Raw genomic sequence first — 26,643 nt, 5'->3', positions numbered from 1 at the left:
TTGTTAGACCATCTGCAACAGTTTTAGACATCCGGTGGAGTTAGCGGCAACCACCATCTCTGATTTTTGTCTCCAACAGACACTTGAAACAAAATAATTGCTTCCGTTTTCAATCTCTTTACCCGAAACGGGATCAATAATTCCAAACTTGTGCGAAGTTATAGGCATAGGCAATGATCTATAATAAGCAAACACCTGCAGACAAACATCATTAATGAGTAATAAATCAATTTATTGTTAAGAATTAAGTTCGGTTTTCGCCACTGGTTTGACCATTTTAACTAGTTCAGTCTAAAACTGAAACCTTCAACCCTTGAGTCACTATGGTTTTATTGTTTTTAACTCTTTTCATGCTTAACACTAACTCTGTTAGTTCTGTTAGTTTTCATGAAATGACCAAAATACCGATGTTTATTAAATTCTTTGGACTGAACTGTTAAATTCTTTTGGACTGTGGTTTAGTCGTTTTAAGTTATAACTAATTCAGTCCAAAGAATTTAAGAAAAGGGGAGTATTTTGGTCATTTCATGAAAACTAACAATAAAAATCTAACAGAGTTAGTGTTAGGGACGAAAAAGTTTTGACTAGTTCAGTCCAAAAGAGTATAACCAACATGGGTATTTTGGTCATTTCATGAAAACTACCAAAAAAAAGGTGTTCCTGTTAGGGACGAGGAGTGATAAACATGAAACATAGTGATTCAAAAGGTTGAAGAACTCAATTTTGGACTGGACTAGTAAAAATGGTCAAACCAGAGACAAAAACAGAACTTAATCTCGAAATCAAATAGGGCATACCTCATTAGTTTCTGAACCACATGCAATGTACCCATCAGCAACAGATAATCCAACAAAGTTCTGAAAAACACAAAATTAATAAAGAATGCAGTAAACGTAATACAGTTAAGATGCAAAATCAAAATTGAGTAACATACCTTCTCATTAGTATGGCCTTTAAGGGTTAAGATGCAACTGTTGGTTGATAAGCGACCAAAATCAGCTTTATTGAGGTCCCATAGTTTTAGTGAGTTGTCAGTTGATGCAGAAACGAGGGTCCCACAATCCAAGAACTTGACATAACTAACCGCTCTGTCATGGCCAGATAGTATACACAAGGGTGTGGACACATTTCTAAGATCATAGCAGTAAGTTCTATAATCAGCTGACCCAAAAGATAATAAATGCGTCGAGTATGGAGAAAACTGAACACAACAGACATTTGCAACAGTGTTGATTGTCGATAAGCTCTTTTTCTGCATATAAAATGACAGCTTTGATTAATTAACTTATCTAGAAGCTTCTTGACGTGAATGAAGAAAAAGCTCACCTCATTAATGCTCCATAATTTCACAGAACAATCATCACTTCCACTGGCTACCTTGATCGGGTCAACCTTGGAAAAGTCAACAGACCATGCCCTTCTTTCATGCTCAATATGATGAGAAACTGTTTCACCAGTTCCAGCATCCCATATCTGGACCATCCAAGAACGCATACAAGAAATATTATAAAACAATTAGTTAAAAGAACACGAGTGCTATTTTCGTTCATTATAAGTCAAACAAGTCAAGCGTTCATACTTATGCATGAGATTATTAAAGGGGCTAACCTTGACAACACCATCATAGTCTGCGGAAGCCAAATAATTCCTGATATAGCTATTCCAACAAATGGAACTAAGTCTTGATTTGTTTGACATCTCAACAGCTGGATAATGAATATCAACAGAATCATTCAATAAAGCATGAAAATCGTATACTTTTATCTTTTTCGACATTCCGGCAGTTGCAAAATAATCCTCGTCTCGGTCAAAACCAAGTGAACACATAACATTTCCCATATTACTAAAATCTCCATTCCTTAAAACAGCCCGTACTTCAAACTTACTATAACGAGCATATTTGCACAAACCATTAAAAAAGACTCCAAGGCGATCTACTGGCTTTTCATCAGTTTTCGTGTTTCTTGTCACAATATTATTTTCACGACTTCTTAAAGCTTCATAATCCCCAGATTCCTTCATGTCATTGTCAGGATTCCCTATGGTGGACCTCACCGAGAAGTAAGCGTGCTCAAGATGATTTATATTATTTATTAACCGCGATCCACCTGGACTAGAACATGAAGGCAGTTTTAGTTTATTCCCCAAAGTTTTATTTGGTTGTCTTGACTCGATCTCTAGAATGTCGGATTCTAAGCTTTTAATATCTTCAATTAGTTTTGTGGCATGTGTCTGCTTTTGTTCTTTTAGAGATGCAAGAAAATGCAACATCAAATCTGACTCAGCATCTTCTTGATCAATGGATGTTGACATCTGTTTCATCGATGCTGACATCTGTTTCATGGACGATGTTTGTATTTCATTTATAAGATCGGACTGTAGGATGGCCCTGTTAAAAAGATAGTTCATGCATGTTAGGTTAAAACTAGAACAAGGTTTTCACATCATAAAGAAAAGGTGCACCATGCACTCAACACTTCATATAGAATACAAGAACTATTTTGGTAGCCTTTGATAATGCACTTAATTAGTACCAACATCATAAACATATTAGCATATGAGGAAGATTTCACAACAGACTTAATTCAAAACAATACCTGGTTGTTGGACGTGATGACGGCTCAGGATGAAGCAGCCAAAGACAAAATCCAGCTTCCCTGGGATTCTCTGACAAGTAACTAGGAGGAAGGATTCTCTGGCGCAGATCCATCATAGCAATAGCATGGGCACTAGCCGATTCAAATGACCCAAGTAGCTGAAAACCAAGAATTACCATATAAGTTGCAAGCAAGCATCTTTCTGTTTAAACACTATTACCAGGACCCATGACTCATAATGTATTTACATTAATAGTAAAAAAGCTACAATGAAACACAGTGTGCACCTCAAATAGAAGAATGCCTAGAGAGTAGACATTTGAAGCCAGTGTAGAGCACCGCCCTCCAGAATCCTCTGGAGGGGCGTACCACTGTTCTTCCAATGGGTCACCATCAACATTAGAAACCATTTGTGATGTAGCAACTAACTGCTGACTATTGGACATGTTTTGGATTGAGTATGCGTTCTCTCTTGTAGGGATATTTTGTTCATTAAACCCATACCCAGAATCATTGAAACCAGAATGTACTGCAAACTGAGGCCACCTACGAAACGAGTTCGCTTGTTTTCTTCTTTTTGAGCTTTGGTTCGCACCAAAAAGATGACTGTGCTCCCCTTCTCTCTTCTTATCTCCATTGTTTCCCAAATTCAAGAATTCTTTGCTCTCGGTAACAGGTGAACCCAAGTACAAAACTTGGTTTTGTGGCATCAACTTGAAGCATGATGGGCGTAAGGCTTGCAAAGGTTCTCCACGGGAATGAGATGAATCCACCAGATCCAAAATCTGCTTGAATATATACATGCTTTTTGATTTATCTACCTTGTTCTGACCAGCTTTAAGCCATGCTCTCAAACTCAAACCTTCAGAAACCGCACTTTCCTTACTTGCATTGGGCGCTGAGCTAACATTAATCAAAGCAGCCTTTGGATGATTCTGACCACGAACATGACCAAAAGCATCACGCACTGGGCCTGGGCTTGGGCTTGGGCTTGGGCTCGGTCCCGGGTTATTGCATATGACACCTTTACCTTTCAATGTATTTTTCACAAAATACTGAGAAAACCCTGATTGAGAAAGAATCTTTGTTCGAATCACGTTATGAGATAAAAGTGTGTTGGATGAAGCAGGTTGCCTGTCCTCACGCCGTGAATGATCCACAATATCAATTTGACTTTCAATTTGTTGTTTATCTGGATTATGCGTTTCGTCTGGGAAGAAAGCGTGCCAAAATTCACGTGGTTTATGCATTTTATCTTTTGTGCTCGAAGCCGATGTATCCAAGTTTCCTCTGTCAAAATTTCTTACTGTTAACTCTTCAACCATTGTCCCTGCTTCATCCACCCCGCGAGGACTGGTGCATGCATGCTCTGATGAGTCAACCCTAGCAACATTCTTTCCTTTGAAATCATCACCAGGTATAAGCATTTCCGGCATATTTGAGCTTCCATGCTCAATTAAGAATCCACTCTCTTTAGCATGGAATCTATTATTGTCAATACATTAGCTGAAGCCGCTTCACCGTCCACTGACTCATCCATCCCTCAAAAAGAAACCGCATTCAATAGCAATGGGCACATTATCACGAAATATAGATTTCAGATGAGGTGGATCTGATTCTGAAATACATGGAAAACAACGCATCAGAAATCCAAAATTTCAAATGCTTGTAATTGTCTATGCTTTAATAGCTTAAACATAAATCTAGAGTTTTGACAACGCTATTTCTCACATCTAGAGGTGCAAACGAGCCGAACTGATCAAGAGCTACTCAATATCGGATCGACAAACAACTCGAAACGAGCTGAACTTTTTCGAGCTTTGGCTCGTCAATAAAGCATGTTTAGCTATTGATCCCGAGCTCGAGCCTTGTGTGTTTTTAAGTTTTACCTCTTTTGAGATTCTATGTATTAATTTCACACTGCACAACCGAGCTCTGACTCATTTAAGGTACTACACAAGCTCCAGCCAAGCTTATGCGCAATTAAAGTTTTTCTCAAAATACATAAAAATAATTAAAAACATACAAAAATTAATTAATAAATAATCAACGAGCGGAGCGGCCGAGCCCAAACGACTCACGAGCCGAGCTCGAGCTTCAGAGAAAGACCTCGAAACAAGCCAAGCTCGAGATCTCGTAATTCAAAACAACCGAGCTCGGGCTCGGTTACACCCCTAGTCACATGACTGCAAAAGAGCCGAGCCCGAGCTCGACCAGGCTTGAGCTCGGCTCGTTTAACTTACATAGAGCTCGAGCTCTATTTTCAAAGCTTGAGCTCGGCTCGCGAGTAGTTTTCAAGGTCGAGCTCGGCTCAGGCTGGGCACGTTTACTATTTATCAATTATTTTTTATATAATTATAAGTATTTTATATATATTTTTCTATTATAATTTTGTATAAAATAATATATATTATTTAGTTATTTTTATGTATTTTCTATAACATATTATATATTAATTAATAATTATTAAATATATATTAAAAATTATATAAATGACAGGCTAACCTAGGCTTGCGAGCCGGCTCGAGCTCGACAAGTGGGGCTCGGACTCGAGCTCATTTAATAAACGAACTTACTTTTAGGCTCGGGCTCGGTAAGGTCAGCTCGATCGAGCTTTTTAACGAGCCGATCTCGAGCAGCTCGCTCGTTTGCACCCCTCACATCCATGCACTTAAGATGTATCACAATTCACAATCAATACTCAACACATCAAACCTAAAACACAATCAACAAACAGATATAACTCAATCCAAATAGAACAATCAGATTCAACTCTACTTGACCTAAACTTTAGGGCATATCCAGTTCCTTAAGCATGCACTCGAATCACATAAACCCTAGCTCAATTCAACACCAAATTAAGCTGAATTTGTTATCTAACAATCAATCATACACCGTACGAACACCAAATGTTAACGGATAAGAACGAGAATCAAAATTAACCAATCATATACTGTACGAATCATATAATAATAATAATAATGAATTAATAAACGAAATTATAATGAACTGAATACCTTCGGAAGTACAAATCGAACCAGAAACCGTTGATTTAGAGGATATAAGATATAATATTATAATAATATATTAATATTCACCAAAATTAAAACCTTAGTGAGAGCATTTGTTATTACAGTATTCCTTCAAATGAGAATTTGTATAAAGAGAGAGAGATCTTTCTGTGGAGGTTTTATTATTAGATTTTTATTTTATTGTTTTTTTGTTATTGCTATTATTATTAATATTATCTTTCTTTACTATGATAATAATTGTCTTTCGATTATTTAATTTGGAAATATTATTGTGTAGTATTTTATCTAGCTGAATATGAACGCGTATGTTTATGATTTAAGTCTATTTATTTTTGTGGGTCCTTTAAGAGGCCGTGCAAGCGTTAATTATTGTGTAGGGCCTGTTTTCGACGGGCCCTGAAATTTTCAAAATTATATATACACTGAACTAGTTTTAGAAACCCGTGTATTACATCGTATAAGTTAATATATAAATTACAAGAAATAATTTAATATGATAAAATAAAAGAAAAATAATGTAAAAATATATTATAGATATAATCACTTTATATCATCAAATGTATTTGAATTTTAAATCAAGAATGAGTTGTCCGACCATCGGTAATGAATCAATACCACTGGAAGTAACATTTAAAACAATGAGACTTTTAGATCTGAAAGATATAATTAAACTCTTTCACAAAAATGTTTTTCACTTCATACCCTAAACTTTAAATCATAAACCAAAAAAGACACCAGATTTTCTTTTTTTAGCAACTTTCATGATGTTTTTATAAACGCACTGTTGTTCAACTATCATAATAGTCTTATACTAAATATTAAAAATGGAAAATTTGTCTATAATTTTTAAGACTTATTAAACATTGAATATTGTAAAAAGCAAACAAAATTATTATAGTTTTATTCAATATGAAGATGTCGCAAAAATTAAGTGTTAGTGTACTTTTTAAACACAAATTCTTTTATATAAATTTTGATTTTAAAGAAAATATCTTTATGACACGTAATTATTATATATATATTAATATTTTTTTATACTAAGTATGTTTACAATATAATTTATAGCATTAATAATTCAATTAATGGAATTAATGGAGATTGACCAATTAATACGGTATGTTTAATTTATAATCAATACTATATTTAGAACCAAGATATTTTTTTTTCTTTTCCATCAATAGAAGAGAAGTGATTTGGGCAGGAATTTGATAGTGAGGATTAATCTCAGAATGCCATGTGTCTAGATTATTTTCTTTTATTAGTATATGTAGATTTAATAATGATTTTGGTCCGGTAACAGACTAGTAGTAATAAAGGGTTTGGGGTGTGTATTTATGTGTGTGTGTGTATTGGATTGTTGTTATTACAGGTATTGTTAATTTTTGAAGAGAGATTGTATATGAGGGCTTAGTTTTTGTACTTGTATGAGGTATTTGAAATCTCGAAGATGTCCTTGTTAGTTTATTAGATAAATCAAAGTTAGATAAATCCAAAGGTTGCATGACGATATCAGTAAACTTCAATCATACATGAAATGGAAGTTTAAGTCAAGTCTTATCAAAATAAAGATGTCACCGACACTTGGGTAAATAGTGTGGGACGCATAAGAAATGAATTTTAAAAAGTATGAAAAATTTTTATGTTTTCATGGTTGACTATAATGCAAAAATATAAAACTCGGTCGGCCCATGGAGGGGTAACGTGGGCGACCGCTTATGACCCACTGTGACACAAGGGGCCAGAGGCCAGAAATATAAAATTTCTTTATATATATATATATATGCATGTATGCATATATATTAAAACAAATCATATAATGAATTTTAAAATTAAAACCTAATATATTTTAAACCCGCTAATTTATTCTATTTAGTTTAGGTAGTGTAAACAAACAAACTCAATTCTCGTTTAACTTGACTAAACCCAATATTTTTTAAATAAAAAGTTTAGAGCCATTGCCTTTTACTCGTCCGGGCCTCAGAATTTTCCGATTTTCAGAGGTGGTCCCTTGTATAAGTGAGAAAAGATTTAGAAAATGTAATCCCTTTATTTTAACCGTTATATAATCCAACTAGTTTATACATATACAAATATATTATAGTACTGGATTAGAACCCGTGTGATACATGAGTAGCTAAAAAAATGCAACAAAAAAGAATGAATTTAATAATATTTTAATAACATACATTATGGATTTATATTATAATCATCAATTTAATGGATTATTTTACATAAATCTATCATGATAAAAAAATTATAACTAATAAAAACATTTTAATAACACAAATAATAAGATACAAACAAATTTGTGTGAAGTATATGTAGAACCGATCGAATTGATAAGGTTGATTATTTTAATTCAATTTTGATTTATTATATTAAGAAGAAATGTTAGAAGTTGAATGTAATTTATTTTAATTTTAAATTATTTTATTAGTAAGAAATTATAAGAATACATATTATTTATAGAAAGATGTATTAATTTTAATAGTATAGGTAGATTTTGATTTATTACATTAAAGAGAAATGTTAGAAGTTGAATGTAATTTAATTTAATTTTGAATTATTTTATTAGTAAGAAATTATAAGAATATTTGTTAATTATAGAAAGATGTATTGTTTTAATAGTATAGTAGATAGTAGATGGGTTTGGATCAAATACAAATGAAATTAGCGTGTTAATTGTAAGAATCAAATAGAGTAATTATACATACGAGTAGAGTAATTATGTGATTACATTATAGAATTACATAACTACTTTAATTACATATATAATTACTATACTTGATTTTCAAAACTAATCTTTATAATTACTCTCAGAGCATTCTCAGCTTATCCACCATCTCATATTTATAATTATACTAAAAAAACACTACATTTCTCTCTACTGTTTAATTAAATAATATTTTTTTATACTTTTATTATTACAGCCTCTCTACACCCTATAATTTATAAAATTTCGCTTTTTTTTTTTCTAATTTATAAAAAAATCACTATCTTTTTCTTTTCCATCCAATAATTTATACTTATAACAACTCAAAATCTTACCCTATCATTTACAAATTTCCCCCATAAAAATTTCGACAGAATGAGAATGCTATAATCAACTTTGCCCTTACGCTATAATCATAAAAAAAGAAAAGTATATTTTATTATTTTACTATTTAGTTGGTTGTGATGTGAGCAAAGATTTTATGTGGTCACTGAGCCACACACGTAGCCATAGTCACTATTTAAAAACAGTACACAACACCAGGCTGGGTCCACCCTGCATCCACTTGACTGGCTGCACCCAATGATAGATCACAAACCACCCAAAAAGGGAACAAAACTAAATACACCAACTTGATCTATCTATTCATTTCTATTTTTATTTTTTTTTTGAAAAAATACACCAAACAATCAACCCGAGACTAGCAAGACACTAGCCCAAGGACCAAGCCACACCCAACAAACCACCACGGAAAATTTACAAAACGTGCCTAGCTGTTCATTTCTATACGTCATATAATTTTTAAACTAATAATTCTCACACTATTTACTCTCTTTTTTTGAAAAACATTTTCCTTTTTTTTTTTTTGAAAAATAAAAACACTAAAATACTAAAACTATTTACTATCTAAACTATTTACTGTCTAAACACTAAAACTTATTTCACACAATTTTAAAGCCAATTGAGGGTGCGTGGACTCTTTTGCTAAGCACGCAGTTCACTACAATTGAGTTACTCAAGTTTAAGTATAGATATGATTTTATGTGAGATGTTCTATAAGATGCTCTTAAACTGTCAGGAATTTCTGTTAAAAAGGAGATCCCTGTTAACTTTATGACGAATCCACTTGAAAGGAGGTTCACTTTACAACCAGCTAATATACTTGTTTTTTGGATGGGTGGAAGGGAAACAAGCTTGTATGGATCTCAAATGAGTGTCTTCTCTTGTTGGGCTAAGGGACAATGGGTTTGTAGCGAAGTAGACGGCGTAGAAGGCGGTATAGGGCAAGGTTGCTAAACACGAGAAAGTTTTTCTAGATAATCAACACGTGTTTACCCCATTTATCTTTGACACATTTGGTTTCTTAGCCCCGGAGGCCGTTGACTTTTTGAACTGGGTTCAACGGGTCGCGCACAGTAAGTTATCGGCCCCTAAAAACCAAAAATTTGTTTTAGTAAGATTGGGTTTGCTATCAAAAATGGAGGGTTTGCTATCAAAAATGGAGTTATAACGCAGCTTGATGCTCGTTTACCTGTCACCTCACAATCGTTTGGATGTTTTTAATGTGAAAAGGAAATTCTCCCAAAAAAATAATCGAAATTAAGGGTGACATGTAACATCCTAAAAATTTTGAATTTGACAAACTTATAAAGATGAAGGACAAAAAATATTCTTAAGATAAATAATGGGAAGAAATGATATAAAGAAAACAAAAGCATATTATGTTAAGGAAATAAGAAATCTCATCTCACGTGGAAAAATGGAAGCTCTTTATAAGAAATAAAGTTTCTATAGTGAAATTCTTATGTGGCTAACCACTCTCAGTAGTCCTAGCGGAGGGTGTGAAGCACCCAACGCGTACGCGCATGAGCACGGGCTCGGGCGATGGGCGTAATGTGGTTCTTTGATGAACGATGGAAGTTAGATCAATACACGACAAGCTACCAAAGTCCAATGACTGAAAATGAAAATTTTGAAATCTAAGTCCTTTCGCGCGACGCGAAGGAAATAAGTAAGAAAGCTTCGCGCTACGCGAAGCAGCCAGAGGTAACCTTGTCAGGTGTTGACATATGTCACCACGTGGCAACACGTGGCAGGTCTAGGAGATGACACAATGGACCTATCTTTGTCCTTCGCGCGACGCGAACGGCTATCGAATAAAACTTCGCGATATGCGAAGGAATAAAATACCACGAAGTAACCTTGTCAGGTGCTGACATATGTCACCACGTGGCGACACGTGGCAGGTTTAGGAGATGACACAATGGACCTATCTTTGTCCTTCGCGCGATGCGAACGACCATCGAATAAAATTTCGCGATACGCGAAGGAACAAAATATTCAGAGGCGGTTAGTTTGTCTTTCGCACGACGCGAACGACTAGAATGAAATTCTTCGCGCTATTCGAAGGAGCACATTTTATCCTATAATATAGGTGGCACTAGAGTGAGACTCACTTCATCCGCTCACACCCACTTTACCTCGAATTACGTGCCATAATTCCGTCATTTTCAACGCGCTCGTTGTCTATAAGTACGTGCAAGTAGAAGTGCTACCCACGTCAAGTTTAAGCATTTCGTGTAAACAAGGCATACAAGGTAGGAGTTATGCCCGATTATTATATTATATATGGCTTAGACCCTAGTTTGGGATATAGTCTATACCTTGATCAGATAAATAAGTGGAATATAGTTTTCATAAAAGAGGTTATAGATCGAATATTATTCTTTATTTTATATAAAGATATTTCTTATGAAAGAAGAAATTTGATATGCACGTTTCTTCATGAAGAAGAAACATAGCGTGTAAATGTTAAACATATGTTTTATAAAAGAAATGAATATCAAGGTAAAGGCTATGCGAATAGACTAAAGGTCTAAAGCTAGATTATAGATCTAGTTATTTATAAAATGTTATTCTCGTACTATAGGTCCGAGGTAACGATCAAGCAAATATCAGTGAGATGCATTGATTATAACGAAAAGTGAATACGCTCAACCTTTTTATAGTATGAATATGTTTTTACAACGTGAATACGTCTAACATCATGAAAATGAACTATCTTTTCAAAGATATTACTCTTTTAGACTATGGAGGGTTATCCATATGTAAAGAGTTATAAAAGTATTTACATGAGGGTTGGTTCAAATCCTCTAAAACGTTTTGATGCAAGGTCATATATGATCCTTGCATATATGATCTGCAGTGGGCACACTATAGACATACTGACCACGAGACAATTGACTGTCTCTAGGGCGAGTGACCGTCCAATTAAGTGGTTTGTGTGTATGTTTAGTTTCGATGAGATGGGATTGAGACCCACTTAGTTGTTGAACGCTATTGGTGTTGTGCCATAACGAATTATGAAAACCTTTCATCGAGTTAGCGTGTTCACCAGCATATAGATGACATATTTTTAAAAGTGTTTTCAGGTAATCAGAAGTAAGATGTAAAAATGGATATGCTGATGGAGATAGAAGATCACTAGGTATAGAATACAGTTGATGGGTCAGCTGATTTTGTAAACGAAACATATGTAAACTTGTTTTAAAACAAGTAATTTTGTAAAATGAAAAATGGTTTTAATTCCCTCTGTTATAAAAGTAAATATTTTTATTTAAACATTTTCCGTTGCGTAATCAAACTTTGATAAATTGACAGAATTGGTACCAACTATTGGTTATACGGCTAGGCCCTAAGGCCGGGCGTGACATGACAAAATTATTCATCTTCTGTTTCAAAACTAACCGTATGTGCTAGAGGTGTAACTGGTGAAAGCAGGCAGTCCATCTTCCTTCATACCCTCACACACAATCACTAACCGATTAGCTTTATGAAACTTAATTCCTTAAGCGACGTGCTTTGCCAGTTTGATAGGGCTACTTTTGGAGATGAATGGGAAAAATTAAACGAACATATATTAAAAATGTGATTGCTTGAAAAGAACTTCCCTCCCATGTATCTATATGGTTTTCTTGTATATTCATTAAAAGTGTTGGTTACATTTATTCAGAAGTAAATTTTTCAATAAATTTTCGAGAAACTTTTTTTTCTCTAATTTGGACGTAAATGAGTATATGATTATATGTAAATATCATAGGTGTAACTTTCTAGTTTGTAATCTTGTGATAAGGGTTTTGCAAAGAGGAAAAAATATTAAAACAAAGCTCGAGTGAATAAGATATTGATATTTAAAAAAGACAGTATACTTGATAAGTTTTCTACATGTATTTTATTCCAACACATAGTCACATACGCATATGTAGAGGGTAAAACATTTGGTTCAAATGGCTCAAAGCATTCAAACTTGTACATGTCAATGATATGTGGACTAGATCTCACATCTAAATTATCGAGCGTGTGTAGCCAAGTTTTGCTCAGGATGACTACGCATACGACTTGTGTTACACTTAGTTGTGTTGATTAGTTAAGGTATACACATATGCAAATATGCAATTGCATGCCGTAATTTTGTATTCAACGGTATAACTACTACCACTGCGACTGTTGTGCCCTGAAAGACACGTGTCAAATTATTTTAAATAAACAATGTATGGCGCCCTTTTCAGTCACTCTTCTTTTTCTATATATTATTTCATTCGTAACGTTTATCCAGACATTTTATTATATTTATTTTTTACTTTCGACTACATTTTTATTAGTGTGTACGATGTTATCATACCAATTACGATGTTTTGGTCTAAAACATCATCAAAATTTCTGCTGTATTTGTTTGATAAACTTTGATTGTTTCGGCTTTGGGGCCTTTTGTTTTTAGTTTTAATCCAATTTTAGTGTCCGGGCCCCAAACAATTAGAATGGGCTGTTTTGATTGGGCCTGGGGGAGAAGAAATATAAAACCAAAATTTATTTTATAAATTATTTATTCGATAATAACTGGTTAATATGGTGACTATGAATGATAACTGTGTCTAGAGATGTTCAAAACGGTTTGGGACTAGGAACCGGAACCGGTTCCTAACCGGTTCCTATATTCAAAACCACCTTTTAAACCGGTTCCAGGCTCGAACCGGTTAGGGAACCGAACCGGTTCTCCCACCCTCGGACCCCTAACCTATCTAACCGGTTCTTACCGGTTCCTAACCCGGTTCCTGTACCGTAACCGGTCAAAAAACGGCTATTTTTGACCCCAACGGTCAAAAAACGGCCAAAAAAAACGGTTAGGAACCGGTTCCGGTTCCAGAACCGGTTCCGGTTCGGTTCCGGTTCCTACCCGCCCCCACTCAGAAATGCAAGAACCGGTCACGGATCATCGGGTTGAATCAGATAGGGTCCGGTTCCTACAAAAAACGGGTAGGAACCGGTTCGGGTCCGGTTCGGGTCCACCGGTTCGGTTCCAGGAACCGGTTTTGTTGATCATCGTCTGTGTCAAGTTGATTTCTTAAGTTTTGAGTTAACAGGAGAAAAGTAATGAACCCGGTACTAACACTAAGATAATCTATGGACAACACCGTGTCGTGTTAAGGGGGTTCCGTTAGAGGTTTGAAATCAATTAACCGTACATTATTCGTATATTTATCCATGTAATGATATCAACCTAATTCAAGCATACTTAAATACATATAACTCGACCACAATACATGTAACATGCTTATTTAAATCGCTCAAGCATGTTATAATAGTTGAGTTCTAAAAGGATTAAACATGTCGTAAATGGGTTCATGGGTTACAAACGAGTAGTAGATCAGTTAAATAATTTGACAAACTGAACTTATTTATATACATACTTATTTAAAAAATTAAGCAATTGGCATCTCAAAACATTTTTTTTAAGTAAAACTTAAGCATGATCAACTTTTTTTAAACGAATTAGACTAAAAATCCGAACTCCAGTTACTTTTTCGTTTGATTTGTGTCATGCTATGATCAATGCGTTGACTCGACATCTTTTTGGGGCCTACAATAGATTCTAAAATCAGGGCCCTTTTTGGGCCCACAATAATATACATACTTATTATTATACAATACAATCAAGAAGTTTGATGCCTCCCGACTGGCCACTTTGCGGTACATTATTGGTCCTTTTTGGTTTGTTATAGTTTCGTTCTGTAACAAACGTAACGAAAACCAATCGAATGCTAATTTTGTTTTTTGTTTTGTTTTAGTTCCGGTACCATAACGAACGTGACGAAAATCGACTGAATTCAAGTAGACTCAGCGCGTTTTTGTTTTAGTTCCAGTACCGTAATAAAACGTAACAAAAACTGACTTAATGCCGATTTTCTTTTGTTTGTTTTGTTTTGTTTTAGTTCTGGTAACGTAACGAACGTGACAGAAACCAACCGAACTTGCGTAGACTCGCCACCTCAACACCTGGGTTCGACAATACCGGCCGACGCCACCCCACTGGTCCACCTCAAATTTTATTATTTTTTGTTTTTAATTTTGTTTTAGTCCCGAAACCGACTAAATTTGCTTCGACTTACCGCCTCAATACTTGCAACCGATAATGCTTGGGTTTACCGTTGCCTGGGTTTTGCCGACTTGCCAAGCGCAACACGCCAGGTAAACTACTACTTATTTTTAAAACTGTTTTTCTTTTCCGGCTTGTACTTGGAAACCGGTTGATACCTGATTAATCGACTGTTGACCAGTAACCAATTTATTAAATTAACCAGTTTTCAAATAACCGGTTATCATATTGGGGTAGAAACCGGTTTTACAAGGTCCGAACCGTCCTTTTCTTTTCCTTTTTTTGTTTTTTCCATCTCTATTTTGGGCTATACATAGGGCTGGCATATCGTGTATACCCGTACATGATAAGACACGAACACGAAATGGGTATACCTGTACACGACACGAAAACTTTTCGTGTACCTGTATCCTAAACACGAACACGAACCTGTTAATACCTGTAATACACGATAATACACGATAAGAGCTGTTTAGTAAAACACATATTTGACAACTTGTTTAGGGAATAATAGGTAGGTAAAGATTAATAACTTACCAAGTAAGAGGAAGCACCGGCGGGCGGCGGCGGCTCTGACAGCGGAGAGGAGAAAGTCCGGTGAGGAAGTGGTGGCAGCGGAGGATTCCGGCGGGCGGAGAGGGGCGGCGGCGGCGAGGGAATCACCGGAGAGGGGCGGAGGGCGGAGAGGGGTTTGTCCAGAGAAGTGGTGGCGGCGATGGAGTGAATGTGAATATCTGAAATCTGAATGTGGAAAGTGAAAACGTGAGTTAGGGTTTGGGGATAATAATAGTTTATAATTATAATATTATATATATATATATATTTAGTTATAAAAATTTAACCAGGTACTTACAGGTAAATAGGTATTTTACCTGTTTAGACACGAAAATTAACAAGTAAATTCGTGTCTACCTGTTTAGTACACGAAACCTATTAAGACCTTACTGTTACCTGTTAAGGTCGTGCGTGTCACGTATTCGTGTCTAGTGCATAAATTGCCGGCCCTAGCTATACATTGACAATGTCATATATATCAGACAATAATTACACAAAATCATTTCTATATTTTATTATTATTATTATTATTCATCAACCGTCGTCCGCCTGACGACGTCAAATCCTTATTATTCATTTCCGGTAGGGTTCCGTTAATGGCGTCAGAGGATGTGGTAGGTAAGACCACCGCTACCATCGCTAATCTCGCCAGAGAAGCTAAGATCGTTAGTGCCGGTGTCTCGGCGCCTAGCCTTCACGCGTTACTCAGCATCTGCAAGTCTCTCGTTGCCGGTGGCGTTGCCGGTGGAGTGTTAGTATTCCGATCTATTTAATTTAATTTAATTGATCGATTAATGATTTAATTTAATATATCTGTTACTGATTCTGTTTTAGTTTGTACTTTTACACTGTTAGATTAGTAAATGTATGCCGTACGAATAATTGTGGAGTACGTACGGTTTGAATATTATTATTATTAATAGACATACACAACATATATCTACTGTTCACTCGAGATTGGATTGTGAAAAAGTTTGATCGAGTTGAACTTAAATAAGCTCGAGAAATAAGTTTGTTTAATTACTTGAGCTTCATTGATCGAGCTTGAACTGGCTCGTGAGCTTAAACAAGCCAACGAGCTATATAATTTTTATTTATTCTATATACTTTTAGTTATTATTATAGTACAGACAAAAAATTGTACTAAACATGCGAATCAAATTGTGTGATTATATATACAAGTAGACGAGTAGTGTAATTATGCAAAGTAGTTGTTTTGTATGTAGTCAGTGTAATTACGCTACTTTTATATATAATTACACTATCTGATTCGCACGTTTAGCGCGTTAATTTAAATTTTATTTGATCCAAACCCTATTACTATATATATAAAGTTACGAGAAAAATAACTTGATAATAGTATATATTTGACTGTAGTACGTGCAGTGGAAAGATCTATGTCTGTTTACTTCTTTTAGATATTGTTTGGCTGAATGATTGAAGTTATTAATCTGCATTAACAAAAAAGTATTTATTACTTAAGATGTTGAAAATTATTAGAGCTAAAATGACCTAAATATGTGGAAGTTTATCTTTGATTACATCAGGTGCTACTTGCTAGTCACTTTGAATTTCTGCTAGGGTTTGGATATCTGTTTACTTTTTTTTCCCTAAATATTATCAACTGGTTGAATGATTGAAATTATTAATTTGTATAAAAGAAAAATATCTATTCGTGTTAAATGGTTAGTGGTGTGATGTTGAAAGTTGGAGTTAAACTGACCTAAATTGATAGGATTCAGCTTTGATTACATTAGTTACTTGTCACTTTGGATTTCTGCCAGGGTTTGGCACTTTTAGGTATGGATATTAGATTTATTTAGACAAAACATATTAATGTGATGATTAATTTGTTTGAAAGCTGTTTATGAATTATAACTCTTGTGTTTGTTGTTTATACTTTAGGTAAGATTATCTATTTTAACCTGCTATTAGGGGTGTGCACAGTTCGGTTTGGGTTGTTTATACTTTGGTTTTTGGATTTTTTGTTTTGTTTCGGTTTTCTGGTTTTCATTTTGGTTTCGGTTAGGTTTTAGCCCGGTTTTAGGCTAAAACTGAATCAAAAACGGAAACTTCGGTTTTTGGATTTTTAAAAAACGTTTCGGTTTTTGTTTTGCTTTTGCTTTGGGTTAAGTTTTGTTTTTTTTTCGGTTTTGCCATTTGAGCTTAAAATTGTTTGGCCCAAAATAATGAAGTTAGGCCTAAATCATTCTGTTAATTAATAACTAATTGATTATTATACATTTGATTAAAATAAAAAATGAAAATCTAGAAATTTGGTCTGGTTTGGTTTCATTTCATGTAAAACCAAAACCGAATTGCAAGCCCTGTTTTTGCAAAATAATAATAATAATAATAATAATAATAATAATAATAATAATAAAACCAAACCGTCGATTTTTGTTTCGGTTTTGTTTGGTTTTTTGGTTTTGGATTGGGTTCATCGGTTTTATGCGCACGCATTAGGGTTAAAATGTGTTTGCAAAGAAGTTTTCATTGTATAGCTGTGTCATGTGTGTTTCTTTTCGTCGATGATCTAATGGTATGCTATTTCTATACAAAAATCATCCTTGCAACTAATGTTACTAGAAGAGTCAGGTAGAACATGCCAGAAAGAAACATGAGCATGTGTTTATGATGGTTTTAGCATAAATCGTTTTCTAAGCTCATTTTCAGGTTTTCTTACCTACTCTATCGGTCCCGGCCATGAGAAATAATCATGAAAATGTTATGAGTTATGATAGAGCGTATCAGCTAGGCTGTCGGTGGTGCAAGAAACTAATTATACGTTTTAGAATTTACCCGTTAATTATCTTTACTTTTGATCTAAGCAACTATGTTGTACTTGTACCCTGCTTTGTAACTAGCTGCTTGTTTATTTGATTATGTTATGTTGCAGATCAAGAACTGCTGTTGCGCCTTTAGAACGACTAAAGATTTTGCTCCAGGTAGATAATTGTTTTATTGTTGTTTCAATGGACAAGTAAACTCATTTATTGTCTTTTTATCTCATAATTATTGAAAATCTGAGCATACATGATTTGCGGTTTTTTGCAGGTGCAAAATCCTCATTCAATCAAATACAATGGTACTATCCAGGGGTTGAAATACATATGGAGAACAGAGGGTTTTCGTGGACTGTTTAAAGGAAATGGCACTAATTGTGCTCGTATCGTTCCAAACTCTGCTGTCAAGTTCTTTAGCTATGAGGAAGCATCAAAGTACGTGACTTTGCTACCATTTTAGTTACTTTTTGTTTCATTAACTAATTAAATTATTGCAAGATCCATCTGTTTCGATTGTCATTCTGTTTTAGAACCAGTTAATTGCATTAGTAGCTGTAATAAACAACACAATATAACTTCACATTGTATTATTGTGTTTGAACAGGGGGATTTTGTGGCTCTACCAACAACAACCTGGAAATGGTACATCAATTTAGTTTTTTTTTGTTTCCTTACATCAATACATCATTAGATAACAGAGTTAACAAATATTCATTCGCACATGAAACCAGAAGCTGATGATTTCTTATATTTTGTTTTTCAGAGGATGCTGAGCTGACCCCTGTCTTACGCCTTGGAGCTGGTGCATGTGCTGGAATAATTGCCATGTCAGCTACATACCCGATGGACTTGGTTCGAGGTCGACTTACTGTGCAGGTATGATTCAATATTTCTAGACATTGAATGTTATATGTTGTATTATTGTTAGTAGTGTGTCTCACACTCAGTACTCACATATCATAAATGTTTTAACGTTTACAGACTGATAAGTCTCCTAGCCAATACCGAGGAATTGCGCATGCTCTTAGAACCGTACTGCGTGAAGAAGGTCCACGTGCATTATATAAAGGGTGGCTTCCTTCTGTCATTGGCGTTGTAAGTAATAAAGTCAAATATATTGGCAATGATGTCTAATTTTAGTTACTCATGCTATCCACTTAAATAAATGCAACGTTTGACTTGGCAAAGTTCAGTAGAAGTGTTCAACCACTTGCCAAATGTCTTAAATATCCCACTAATGACACGATATGGCAGTCCACTGGACCAATATTAATGATAATATTAGTTAGTGACGTTTGGTAACTTGCGTTGACTAGTTACCAAAAGGGGATATGTCGTATGCAGTTGTTGCATTTATTTTAGGATATATGAGGTATTAAGTTTTGTAGTTAACGTTTTGTTATTTAAAGAAGAAAGACGTGTGCTTGTTTCCTTTAAGTTAGAGCCTATAGGTGACTGTTTGGACATATTTTGTTAATGGGTTGATCGGGGTTTTGTTTTATGAACGTGTCAAAGTCAAAAGACTCACAAACATTCAATTTTGAAAAAGTTGGCTAAAACCTAAACTGGTTGATAGTTGCCCAAATCATCATCATCATCATCATCATCATCGTACTCAGTATATCCCACCAATAGCAATGCTATGGTAGGGTCTGAGGAGGGTAAGATGTAGACAGCCTTACCTCTATCCCATAGGGATATAGAGACTGCTTCCGGGGATAGTTGCCCAAAGTGTACTTTTAATGCATAAATCCTTCTAAGTCAATTTATTTAACGAGTTATATTGGTTTTGAAATATTATAATAAATGTAATCGTATTTGACATACTAAAAAGATAAATAAAACACAAAAGTGTTTCGGGTCAACTAGACCCAAACCATAAAGCACCTGTTTGGACTCTACTGGCCAGTCTATTTTGCCATCCGTTCTTTAAATGTATCGATAACTCTTAACAAGTTCGCATTTTTTGTGGTGTACAGGTACCCTATGTGGGTCTTAATTTTGCGGTGTATGAATCTTTAAAAGATTGGTTGGTTAAATCAAGACCGTTTGGGCTAGCCGAGGACGGTGACTTGGGTGTCACCACAAGGCTTGCGTGTGGGGCTGCAGCTGGAACCGTGGGTCAAACCGTTGCTTACCCTCTCGATGTCATCCGCCGAAGAATGCAAATGGTTGGTTGGAAACATGCAGCTTCGGTTGTGACTGCAGATGGCAAGTCAGCACTTGAGTACAACGGCATGGTTGATGCTTTCAGGAAAACCGTTCGTTATGAAGGTTTTGGCGCGCTGTACAAGGGTTTGGTTCCCAACTCGGTTAAGGTTGTTAGGTTCGGAGTCACACACAAACACGAATACAATAGTAAAACCGAAAGAATAAACGAAAGAGACACAAGGATTTAAGTGGTTCGGTCACGGTGTATGACCTACGTCCACTGTCGATAACTGGGGTTTTCTTATTATTGAGTGATACCAACTTACAAGTACAGGAGAGAATATATAGACTAGACAATTAGGGTTTAACCCTTTAACTAAACTGGGCCTGATTAGAGCTTTTGGGCTTGGCCAAAACTCAAACAGCTTAATCTCCTAATTCTGTCTATTCGTCTAAACCGGACCCGACCCATGATGGATCGGAGACCACAACATAACAATCTCCCACTTGGGCTTCGAGACATCTTCTCTAAACCACCACTTGGATGCGTCAAACATTTCAACCTGCTCCCATTTGGAGACGTAAAATGTCTTCACCTGCATTGCCTTGTACATGTAAAATAAAACCCATCTGGTTTTGCACCTCCTAGTTACCCTTCGCCTTCTCAACATTATTCCCGAAGGCCAGCTGAAGCTCTGCACAGCTTCAGCTTATCCAGCATCACCGGCTTGGTGAACATATCTGCTGGATTCTTAGCACCTAAGATATTTTTCAAACTGAAAACACCATCACTGATCAAATCTCTGACAAAGTGATATCTCCTCCCGATGTGCTTAGTCTTCGAATGATAGACTGGATTCTTCGCAAGTTTCACTGCACTCTCATTGTCACAATATAAGAAGAACTCTGCCTGTTTCTTTCCCAACTCTTCAAGAAAAGTTCTCAACCATACTAATTCTTTACTTGCTTCGGCTGCTGCCATATATTCTGCCTCAGTGGTTGATAAAGCAACACTTTTCTGAAGTCTGGACATCCAACATACTGCTGTTCCCCCAACTGTGAAAACATAACCAGTAGTACTTTTAAACGTCTTCTTACATCCACCCAGATCAGCATCTGAATAACCCCTGAGAATTGTATCCTTCCCCTTAAAACATAACCCCAAACTGGAAGTACCCTTTAAGTATCTGAGTAACCATTTCACCGCTTCCCAATGTTCCTTTCCCGGATCCGACATAAAACGACTAACTACCCCGACAGCATGAGCAATGTCTGGCCGTGTACAAACCATGGCGTACATGAGACTGCCAACAGCAGATGCATACGGAACTTTAGCCATCTCTGTTCTTTCTCCCTCTGTTCTGGGAGACTGGTCTTTGGTAAGTTTGAAATGACTTCCCAGAGGTGTGTTTCTCGGTTTAGTCTTCTCATCATTCATCCTGAATCTTTCTAACACTTTCCCTATGTATTTCTCTTGGGATAGTGTTATGGAGCCATCTTTCTTTCTGGATATACTCATCCCCAAAATCTGTTTGGCTGGATCAAGATCTTTTATCTCAAATTCATCAGACAACTGTTTCTTCAACTTGCGAATCTCCTTCATATAAGATCCTGCAATTAACATATCATCTACATAAAGAAGTAGAATGATATATGAGCCTTTAAACTTCTTTAAGTAGCAGCAATGGTCGGCCTCGCATTTCTTGTACCCAGTTCTCACCATAAAATCATCAAACTTTAGGTACCATTGCCTAGGTGCCTGCTTCAGACCATACAAGCTTTTCTTCAATTTGCAGACCCATTTTTCTTTCCCGGCAACCTGAAATCCCTCAGGTTGTGCCATATAGATCTCCTCGTCAAGATCACCATGTAAAAATGCTGTCTTAACATCTAATTGCTCTAGATGTAAATTTTCTGCAGCAACAATACTTAAGATCAATCTGATGGTGGTCATCTTCACAACTGGAGAGAATATTTCATTATAATCAATTCCCTTCTTTTGCTGGAAACCCTTGACCACTAAACGAGCTTTGTATCGTTTAGACCCATCATGTTCTTCCTTGACTCTATAGACCCATTTATTCTGTAGAACTCTTTTATCTGGTGGAAACTTGGTTAAAACCCATGTCTGGTTTTTACTCAAAGAGTTCATCTCCTCCTTCATAGCATGCTCCCACTGGAGCGAATCTTTCAACTTAAGTGCTTCATAATAACTCTCTGGCTCACCATTTTCAGTTAAAAGGAGATAATTAACTGAAGGTTTGTAACGTACCGGCTGTTTAGAAACTCTGGTGGACCTCCTAACCCAGTGCTGAGGCGGGTCAAGTTCTTGTGGAGACTGTTCATCCTCAGACTCTGAACTCCCACTGTCAGAGACTCCCTCTGACTCTTCATTTCCACCAATATCATCATCTTCAAATTCAGGAACTGTGGTTTCTTCAGTTTCTGTCTCGGGTTCGGTAGCTGACTCAACTGTCTTTTTCTGAGCATCAATTTCATATTCAACCTGCTCTTTCTGAACCCTTGATTTTGAAGTGTTTCTATCTTTGTATAACTCAGCCTCATTAAAAGTTGCATGCTTGCTTCTGACTACTTTTCTGCTTTCTAAATCCCAAAGCCTGTAGCCCATTTCGTTTGACCCATATCCAATGAAAACATATTTTTTAGCTTTAGCATCAAGCTTGTCATTTTTCACTAGATCATAAGCGCTACACCCAAAGACTTTCAAATGCTTATAATATGCAGCTTTACCTTTCCACTCTTCTTCTGGTGTCTTGAAACCCAGCGGTACTGACAATCCCCGGTTAATTAAATAAGCTGCAGTGTTAACTGCACTGCCCAGAACGCTTTGGAAGTCGGCATTTGTCTCATATTCTTGCCCTTTCATTTAACGTTCACAACATCCGCTCACTCGAGGGGGAAATGGACTGTGAGGCGGCCTTGTACTGAAGACATAATCACGGACACATTCAACCAATGACCGATGAAGAAGCCGCGTACGACGATTACCTAAGGAATAGCTCGGGATCGGGTAGCGAAGAAAATGAGTAACAAACATCAACTTGTTAATGTAATCGTGTCTAAGCATTCTTTAATGTTTGTATTTTTGAGTTACGAATATGCGATAACGATTTAATGTTTGTATTTTTAATGTAAAAGCTATAAATGAAAGTTATGTGTTTTTAATCTTCCAAGCAAAGAATGCTAACAACGAAACCCTAAACCCTAAACCCTAAACCCTAAAGCAAAAAAAAAAAAAAAAAAAAAAAAAAAAAAAAAAAAAAAAAAAAAACCGGATAACCGGTTAGACCGGTTATTAAAAACCGGTTATAAAAAACCGGTTTAATAACCGGTTCTAACCGGTTTTTAAACCGGTCCAAACCGGTTTGGCCGGTTTGAGTTTTCACCATTAAAAACCGGTTAATAACCGGTCCGGTTATTAACCGAACCGGTTTTTTTTCTGGATAAAAAAAACCGGTCCGGTTAATAACCGAACCGGTTTTTTCAAAAAAACCGATTTGTGCACCGGAAGTTCCGCATCAAGGTCCGGCGCCACCATCTCAACCCACTTGGAACACCTTCTCAACCTCTCCCACACCTTTACACCGTCTCACGTCTTCACCGTCCCATACCTCCGCAGGCACTCCTGCTTCCACTCTTCGACAGTGAAATTATAGACCGCCAAATCGTCACTGCCACTTGGTCTTGTTGGAATACCGTATGCCCGAGACACATAATTAGGTTAATGTGGCTAGCCGTGTTTGATCCAAGTCGGGTCATACCCAATAACGAGTTAGACACACACCAATTATGTATTTGTTAAGATAAGATCTATAAGACAAATACAGAACACGACACATTCAGAAAATCGGGTTTCTGAATATTTACTTGAAAGTGTTAAATAAATTAATTGGTTAATTTATTTATTCAAATAATTATTATTGGAATGATTATTTAACTATGTGTTCTTTTATAAAATGGTTTATAAAAGATGGGGTGTTTATATATTTTATAAAGTATAAAATAAATAATAAAAAAAAAAAATATATATATATATATTTGGGGCCGGTTTTGGGTGGGCCCCACACCCCAATGTATTGGTCAAATCTTGTCATGTATTTGGTATAGATTGAGTATTATTTACTTAACCTAATACCTAACATCATGGGATTTTGAATGATGATAAGAAATGATGATCAAGATACATTTTTGATATATATATATTTCAAGTAATCATAATCAAGACTTTCAAGTAATATCAACTATAACAACAACTCTTTCTTTCTTTCTTTTGGGTTCGGCCGAAATCAAGAAGAAAGGTTGAGTCTCGGTTTTTCGTGTTCAAGCTCCCTAACATAGCTCGGTGTGTGTTGGAGGCTCGGGGTATATTCTGTTGAGGATTTTCCCTTTGAAAGTCTAGCATCGACATCATCATCTTCTTCAACATTAACTACACTCTTAAAAGGTTAAGAATGTAAGTGTTTATGGCTTTGATAGTTTAGCTTTTCCCGTATCATTTGATCCTTGCTTCGGGTTTCTAATAAATAGATTATTGGTAATCTTAATACTTGCATGAACTAGGTTGTTCATGAACTTATCTTATATAAACTTGTAAGATATACATATATAAACATATGGATAGATATGTTTAGTTTGTAAATATCACGCTTCCGCCTTAATTGTGACTAGTTAAATGGTTAACTAAGTGTTAATTATCCATAGAAACCCAACAAATGGCATCAAGAGCCGGGATACGGGAAACTAAGCTTCGGGTTCTCGGTTTTATATTTTTTCCCCTTGAAAGATTTTATACAAAAATTAACATGCATGATTTTTTTTGTATTTAATCTTGTTATTGTTTTTGGCTTTGTTCAAAAAAAAAAAAAAAAAAAAAAAAAATTAAAACCGAGTAAATGGGCCGAAGCCCAATTCGGGTGAATTTGGGCCGAAGCCCACTTTAACATGGTTATTGGGCTAACCGAAATTAAAGGGAAAAGCTATATGGGCCGAAGCCCATTTTTGGTTAAATGGGCCGAGCCCATGAGTTTTTTAATTGGGCCGAAGCCCATGTGTTTTGCACATGTGGGCCGAAGCCCATAATCTAGTTATTGGGTCAAGCCCAAATGAGTTGGGCTAGGCCCGATAAAGTCAAGGGGTTTTGGAACGGGTTCCTAAAACATAACGGGTTATGTTTGTTAAAACTAGACCGAGCCGTAGACCAAAGTGGATGTTTGTTTGTGGTTGATGTTGTGATTGTAGTTAATTATTCAAAGTTTCGGTTTGTAATAATTAATTAGGGGCTATTTTGTAATTATTTATTCATATGGGTATGTAATAAATAGGTTATTTGTAATATCTTTATTTTATAGAAAAAATGTATTAGGACATTTGATTTTGTAAAATTAAAGAAGATTGCAAAATTGGAAGTTTGGGCCTAATTGGGCCGGGTATGGTGATAATGGGTCTCACAAGCCCATTAAAGGGATTCAAGCCCAAAAGGACCTAAGCCCACCAATTAAGCCCAAATGGAAGCTTATGGAAGCTAAGGCCCAAGTTCAAGCCCAATGGATCACAACGGGGTTGAAGAAGATGCTCGAAGCATTTGGATGCGGGATCGAGTGGGAGCTACAACATCCATGTGTCATGTGTCCCTTAGGATCGGACCTAAGACACACACTTGTTTCGGCTAACAAGTGTGGTCTAACTTAGTGGCTCGTGTCTAGTATAATTGTGTATGCTTGTTAATTAATTGATTGTTTGATTGTGTGGTTGTTAGATATTAGGATATCAACTTCGTCACATAGAATTAATTAACAAAGCATAAAACGGGTTCTAATAATTATCGGTAATTACGTGACACATAGTTTAATAAAATGGATTTATTAACTAGCCGTCTCACGCCCATAATAAAATGGCTTTATTATAAATTAGAATTTTGAAAATGGTTTCAAAATATCATGTTACTAAATGCATGTTAGAACATGATTTAAAGTTTTACAACTAGAATTATTAAAACTAAAAATCCCTTTTAAAATTAAGGATAATAAGTTAAACACCATCCTTTTGTATAACGCTTAACATATTAGTAAGCTCTTAGTGGGAAAAAGGTCACCTAACCGCGTAAGAGTAAATTAATATTTTAAGGTAATATTGGCATATAAATGGGAAAAAGGTCACCTAACCGTTTGTATGTTAATATTACAAGTTGATACAAGTAGGACGACTTAAATTAGAACCATGTGAAGAGGGTCACCCAAACGTGGGGTCTAATAGGTGTTGATGGGATAAACATGCCGACACGAAATATGATTTCGAACCGGTCCCATAAACTCTAGAAGTTGCAAAAGGGTTTGCAATTGTTATGAATAACTACCTT

The 26,643-nt window shown here is 35.8% G+C and overlaps 1 protein-coding gene and 1 pseudogene across 2 annotated transcripts in view; one reads left to right on the top strand and one right to left on the bottom strand.

Moving 5' to 3' along the window:
• LOC143548687 (protein SPA1-RELATED 2-like) lies at positions 1 to 4,137 on the bottom strand (annotated as a pseudogene). Its single transcript, XR_013137998.1, has 7 exons — positions 2,885 to 4,137; positions 2,598 to 2,755; positions 1,609 to 2,389; positions 1,327 to 1,473; positions 935 to 1,252; positions 798 to 857; positions 1 to 195 (listed from the first exon to the last, which is right to left on the bottom strand). The product of XR_013137998.1 is annotated as a protein SPA1-RELATED 2-like (transcript).
• Positions 4,138 to 15,911: 11,774 nt separating this feature from the next.
• LOC143548677 (mitochondrial adenine nucleotide transporter ADNT1-like) overlaps positions 15,912 to 26,643 on the top strand; it is a 31,994-nt gene continuing 21,262 nt past the window's right edge. Inside the window, exons 1-7 of the mRNA XM_077039777.1 lie at positions 15,912 to 16,081; positions 18,230 to 18,278; positions 18,388 to 18,551; positions 18,721 to 18,758; positions 18,880 to 18,992; positions 19,098 to 19,211; positions 20,096 to 20,442. Coding sequence (XP_076895892.1) covers positions 15,927 to 16,081; positions 18,230 to 18,278; positions 18,388 to 18,551; positions 18,721 to 18,758; positions 18,880 to 18,992; positions 19,098 to 19,211; positions 20,096 to 20,442 — 980 coding nt within the window. The 5' untranslated portion in view covers positions 15,912 to 15,926. The remainder of the gene's footprint in view (positions 16,082 to 18,229; positions 18,279 to 18,387; positions 18,552 to 18,720; positions 18,759 to 18,879; positions 18,993 to 19,097; positions 19,212 to 20,095; positions 20,443 to 26,643) is intronic.

The sequence above is a fragment of the Bidens hawaiensis genome, unplaced genomic scaffold (assembly GCF_021521415.1).
Source record: "Bidens hawaiensis isolate Kalapana, Puna unplaced genomic scaffold, B.hawaiensis_p1.1 tig00015212_1, whole genome shotgun sequence".
Taxonomy (NCBI): Eukaryota; Viridiplantae; Streptophyta; class Magnoliopsida; order Asterales; family Asteraceae; genus Bidens; species Bidens hawaiensis.
This window is presented reverse-complemented; position numbering and strand designations above follow the sequence as displayed.